The sequence below is a fragment of the Alnus glutinosa genome, chromosome 8, assembly GCF_958979055.1.
Source record: "Alnus glutinosa chromosome 8, dhAlnGlut1.1, whole genome shotgun sequence".
NCBI lineage: Eukaryota > Viridiplantae > Streptophyta > Magnoliopsida > Fagales > Betulaceae > Alnus > Alnus glutinosa.
In genome coordinates this window covers 24,839,832-24,846,232 of record NC_084893.1, presented here as the reverse complement: position 1 = coordinate 24,846,232, position 6,401 = coordinate 24,839,832, and the positions used below count along the sequence as shown (strand labels likewise).

The 6,401-nt window shown below is 30.8% G+C and overlaps 1 protein-coding gene across 1 annotated transcript; it reads right to left on the bottom strand.

Annotated features, from left to right (window-relative positions):
- Positions 1–1,095: 1,095 nt before the first annotated feature.
- LOC133876372 (transcription factor ORG2-like) lies at positions 1,096–2,657 on the bottom strand. Its single transcript, XM_062314640.1, has 3 exons — positions 2,268–2,657; positions 1,519–1,866; positions 1,096–1,259 (listed from the first exon to the last, which is right to left on the bottom strand). The coding sequence occupies exons 1-3, from the start codon at positions 2,574–2,576 to the stop codon at positions 1,170–1,172; spliced, it is 747 nt and encodes a 248-aa protein (XP_062170624.1). The 5' UTR covers positions 2,577–2,657; the 3' UTR covers positions 1,096–1,169.
- Between the last annotated feature and the right edge of the window lie 3,744 nt (positions 2,658–6,401).

Below are 6,401 nucleotides of genomic sequence, written 5' to 3'. Positions count from 1 at the left end.
TTTTAGGGTTATTTTTATCTTTTTGTTGGCTTTAGGCAGACGTTGATACAATTAGTAGTTTGAGAGACACATTGACAATGGAGTTGTAGTTTCAGATGGGGTATGTGTACTTTTCCTTAATATTTTTTTTTAAAAAAAATTTATATATAATTTTATCAAAAATATTTTTGTTATTATGAGGATATTGACCTTTTTTTAATAGTTTAAGTGGAATATTAAGACAATTGGTAATTTTTTTTTTTTTTTGAGAGGGGACTTTGTTAATGGAGTAGTACTAGTTTAAGGAAGATATGCGTACTTTTTCCTAATATATACGAATAAGCCAACGATTAGGGCCGAACTTGTACGAGTCATGTTCACGAACATGACTCGAGTCGAACTGAGTTTATACGATATGTATCGTTTGATATTCAAACAAATTTTTGTGTTCATGAACGGTTTATTTATTAATCGAACCGAATCGAGTTTATCCAAACCGAATTGAGTTGAATTCGTCAGTTGCCCGGCTCAGCTTTGTTTAATGAAGGTCAAGTAATTTTTTTTTTAATCATAAAGGTCAAATAATTAGTCGTGCAACATATATGAGCATCATTTGACATTATTGCACCTTTCTTTTGCACAAGTGCTTCTTCCCATATAACAGTGGATGAAGAATTGGGAGCTTGAATTGTGTGAAAGGAGGGAGTGTTGCCTAGTCCCCTTTGTTTAATACTTTGGACAGTCTAAAGTATGAGGTTTATCAATTTGGGGCAAGTAAGCCTGGCTCGTAACCCTCTTTTCTGTAAAGCTTCTGAATTAATGAATTCCATACAATTCGAACAACATTATTATAAGGAATCTCGAATGAGTAATGATTTACTATCACCTAAATATACAACTTTTCACCACCTTGTCTATGTGACAAGGTGGTCCCTCACCTTAATTTATTTTTAAAAAATTAAAAAACTCAAAAATTAGTGGGGGACCACCTTGCCACATAGGTAAGGTGGTGAAAAGTTGTATATTTGGGTGGTATTGAATCATTACTCATCTCGAATATAGAACAGTCACCTTATTATGAACATATATATATATATATATATATATATATATATATATATATATATATATATATAAATACCTGCTTTTGTCAATACTAAATTAAATATATAGACCCAATATTTTCGTAATTAGATTGCTCCCCCCTTTTCATACAACGAAAAAAGCTTGTCACTCAAAACCTGATCATATGCATGCTCCAGTTTATCAGTCCTTTCCAGCTGTAGAATACAAAATAGACCAAGAAAAAAAAAATATCAAAATAATTTAATTTGTAGTGTAAAAAATGAATGCATGAGATTAAAATGTAAGTTAAACATAGCTCTTATTCTCAATATATTAGTTCTATATTTATTTATATTTGAATACTCCAGGTAAGTATAGATTAAGGATGTGTTATTTACACAGACAATGCATGCACAGATCTCTTCTTAAGACAGCACACGTACAAAACAAGCAAACAAATGATACAAAACATACCTGAAGGTGTAAATTATGAAAGACCCTTCCTCCAAAGGACTCGAACGAAGAAGAATTTAGTAGTTGAAACCCATCCTCCTCTAAATGAAGCAAGATTTCAGATAATGGACTCTTATATGTGGATATCTGAATCATAACTTCTCTGTCATTAAGCCAGCTTGCCGAAACTGCAGATGAAGAGAATTGAGAAGGAAGTTGCCTAGGATTTTCTTGACGAGTTTGTTGTTCTTGTCTAGAAATCCTTGAAAGAAGCTCTTCCTTCTTTTGAATCAGTCCCTCCACTTGCTCTTGTAGTTCTGGTATGTATTTGACCACGCCTGAAACTGTCTCCGGAATACTTAATTTTTCCTGTAACAAAATGCACCCGCCCATCATTGTTATATATGAAAATCTTACTTCTATATATTGTAAGCCCCTATGCTAAAGATCAACTGTACGTACGTAATTTACCCATTAGAAACACGAAAGACTACGACTAAAGATGCTTAGAAAAGGCGAATGCATGGCTACAAGAAATTCGGCTTTTTGGTCGTCTCTAAACGTCGTTATAATTGCCCCGTCAAAAATAGTTATCGACGACGACCAATATTGTCGTTGTCGATAATATCAAAGGTAGGTAATTATATGTAGCGTAAGAACCTAAACCGACGTATTGGCAAGATCGAAAGGTCGATCGATCTCAAGAGAAAACCAGAAGAAAAAGTTAAACAAAATTAAATGAAAGAAATTAAGATTAATTTAATTAGTACCGTTGGATCATCATGAGTGGCAGGAAGTAGTGAACGCAGAGTGGAGAACAAAACATTAATCTTTTGGCGACGATTACGCTCCCTAGCATTGTGGCAAAGCTTCTGGGCCATCGTGGGGTTGCTGCTGATTGAGGTGGATGGCGTGAAGTACTGATCGAGTTGGAATGGAGGGCAATGATCAACAAGTGACTTTGACGCTTCATTAGTCTGTGTGTAGATGTGATAGTTATTATGCTGGTGCGTGATGGTGTCCTGTAAATTAGGCCAGCAGGCAATGCTTGAAAAGGAACTTGGCTGTGATGCTAACATGATTGGATTAGCCGTCGTCGAGGCTTAATTAGGGAGCTTCTCAGAAATCGGGTGACCACGAAGTACTGTATATATACAAGAAGCTAGCCAGTCTACCCCGCTTAATATAACTAATTACTATATTAACTAATGTATTGGAATCAGAAAGTGACACTATATCTTCCCCCATTTTAAATGAACGAACGCGTGTAAGTACGCTAAATTTTAGGATCTCTTGCGCATGCGAGAGAGAGAGAGAGAGAGAGAGAGAGAGAGAGAGAGAGAGAGAGAGAGAGGGGCCAGGCGGCATTACTTGTCGATCAACGTAAATGTGACGTAAATGTAACATCATAACACGTATGAAAAAAGCAAAGAGTTTTGTTTGGTCCAAAACCATCGAGTATTATATTGGACGAGCGCGCGGTCCAACAACTTTAGGTATATATATATACCTAATTGGTGATTACCTATAACAATTTAACTATATTATATATACACACAAGAAACTAATAAACTAGTTAGTTAATTATGGTTAAAATACACTATTTAACTAATTAGTTACTATATGTATTAACAAATTAGCTATTTAGTTAATTATGATTAATATACACTAATTAACTCTATAAATAGTACTTACACACTACATGACTACAATGTAGTATTTATGCTGATTAAATACTTAATCATTATATCTAAGTATCTAGATACTTAATCATTGTATAAATATGAATTTCTATATATACTTAGTAACATTATATGATTAATTATATGGCATTTTTTTTTTTTTTGAAAAAATGATATAAAGATTCCTAAGTATACTTAGATCATCTGATCATATGATTCTAATTAAGCATCTAATGATAATTTTTTGATCTAATGATAATATGATCATATGACACAATGTTAGATCATATTATTATATGATATAAATTTTAATGATAATACTTATGATCATATAGCCATATGATCTAAGTATTATCATTAGAATTTATATCATATAATCATATGATTTAACAATGTGCCGTATGATCATATGATATAACATTGTTATGTCACTTAATTTGTTATTATAAGAAACACGTTGTTGATTCCAATGCTATTACTTAATTTGGAATTATATTAATCAAACTGTCAAAGCTCATATTAGATCCAATATTAATGGTACAATTATATGACAAAAGTAAAATCAGATATATACTTTTTTCCCTTGGTTTGAAAGAACATATAAAAAAATCAACATAATTCATAAAACCAAAAAAAATTAGATAAAAAAAAGAATATAATGAAGTTATACATTAAGAATACCCTCCTTATGATACAGTTTTAATAACTCACAAGGGTACACAAGTTATTGCATCTCCTGTTAAAAGAGCCAGTCTTAGTGACAAAAACAAAAATTCCGAAAATATAATACAACATAATAATTATACTAATACAGATTAAGAAATCATGAATACAATTTACTTCACTTTTAATATACTCAATTTCAAAATCAAAAGAGCTTAGAATTGCTTGCCATCTAGCCAAAATTTGTTTTGGTGCAATATTTTTAACATTTTTAAATAATACATCTTTCGCACTTTTACAGTCAACCTGGACTAAAAAAATTTGATTTAGAAGATCATCTTGAAAGTTCGAAATACATAAAACTATTGATTGAATTTCCATTTTGATTGTATTATTATTCTGATCAGCAACAATAGTTTCTACACCTTCTATTATAATACTCTGTTTTTTAGTACTCTGTTCATTCTGGTATCCCTAGGTCTTTTATCGTATCAAAGCCAAGTTGCTTCAAAATGGACTCGTAGTTGGCATATTGGTTTTGTTTTATACATATTGGATTAATTAGTACAAGTTGCCATAAAACCTTTAACTAGACAAGGATGGAATACTAGTGTTTTATTATGTTTACGTGATAGAAGACATCTTGACTTTCAGGATTCTTTATTAAGAATGGTAGAGTAATCTTTATATGAAGGACCCATTTATTTTAATTGTCACCCAAATTATTCCTTGTCATTATATGATCCAACATTATTATATGCCTTAGAATTAAATTGTTTAACATTAGTTTATAGGGTATATTATAAATTGATGAAAACAACCTTAGAGCCACAAGCATTAGTTGAAAGCCCAAAAGGACAAACCTTATTATTACAAACAAGTACACGAAATTCTAGTATTCAAATACCTAAAGAGATAAATTGGAAAGATATTCGATTAGCTAACCAATGGTTATTAGAAAATTTAGTTCCACCACCAAAAGTTGAAAATAATGCTAATGGCGATCTAAGTTATATTCCACAAAAAACAGATGGAACTATAGGAATAGCATTCCAGCCTTTCCGAAGATCATTTTACCAAGCATCATAATCCTCTTCCTCAAATTTTTATCCCATGATCGAAAGCAGCATTTCTCCCCCTAGACATAGTCTTAGCAAATTAGAAACTCATTTCAAATGAATCAATAAAGGAAAAATGAGTGATACTCAATTACAATGAATCAATAAAGTGAAAGTAATTTATACACCTTTTTACTCTGTAGCATCCGCCTCACTCGCTGACAACAATAATCCTTTCTCACCAACACAATCCCAAATAGAACATATGAGTTTTTTTGAAAATCCTAAAGAAGATTCACAAATATGTATGACTTCTAAAAATTTTGAAATCAATAAAGAAGAGTTAAAAAAAGATTTTATGTTACCAGAATATGAATAAAAAAAAAAATTTGCTTTTTAAAATTTTTTTCACAACAAGAACAAGCTCATATTAGATCCAATATTAATGGTACGTACAATTATAAGACAGAAGTAAAAGCAAATATATACTTTTTCCTTTGGTTTGAAAGAACATATAAAAAAATCGAAACACAATTCATAGAACCACAAAAAATTGGATCAAAAAATAAAATAATGAAGTTATATATGAAGAATACACTCCTTATGAATCAGTTTTAATAACTCACAAGATTACACAAGTTATTGCCTCTCCTATTAAAAGAGTCAGTCTTAGTGACGAAAACAAAAATTTCGAAAATATAATACAACAGAATAATTATACTTACTTAAAAGTTAGTGGTGAAAAATTAGATCAAATAGAACACCAAATAAATCTTGCTATTATTAAAATATAGACAAAAATAAAGAAAAACCTTTATTTACGCCACACAAAATTCATTCTCATTTACAATTCTCTCTAAAAAAAGATAATAAAGACTTAGTAGATGAAATTTTCAAAAGAATATAAAAGCTCAATATTACCAAAATTGCATCATCTTCAAAAGGACATGCTAAAGCAATTTCTACATTAGAAAGAAATAATGATGTTTGTTCTGAAAACGAACTAGAAGAAAATGATCTAGAATTTTACGTTAACAAGCTACAATCACAGTTCAAAAATATACAGATAAACAAAGTTATGAGAGGAAATCCTAGTAGAGGAGGCCGAAATATTAGAAATAATTACGAAAGATACAAAAATGTTTCGTCCACAACTCAAAATTGGTATCCTAGACCCACACCGCCAAATGTACAATTTGAAGAATGAGAATGAGGACACTACAAAAAAAAAAAAAAAAAAAAAAAAAAAAAAAAAAAAAAAGAAAAAAAAGAAAAGAAGAAGAAGATGAATTATTGACGGTTTTTTTAGAACCGTCCGTAAAAAATTTAATATGGACGGTTCGACAACCGTCAATAAAATTCCAAACGGTTTGAACCGAACCGTCTGGAAATCTTATTCAAACAGTCTATAAGTTTATAGACGGTTTGGGCCAAACCGTCATGAAATTTACATTTCCAGACAATTTGGTTCAAATCGTTTGGAATTTTATGGACGGTTTAA

Coding starts and splice junctions, on each gene's coding strand:
- LOC133876372 (XM_062314640.1), bottom strand. CDS start 2,576: ATGTTAGCATCACAGCCAAGTTCCTTTTCAAGCATTGCCTGCTGGCCT. Junction 1,867..2,267: donor CCACTCATGATGATCCAACG/GTACTAATTAAA, acceptor ATTTTGTTACAG/GAAAAATTAAGTATTCCGGA. Junction 1,260..1,518: donor TTCATAATTTACACCTTCAG/GTATGTTTTGTA, acceptor TGTATTCTACAG/CTGGAAAGGACTGATAAACT.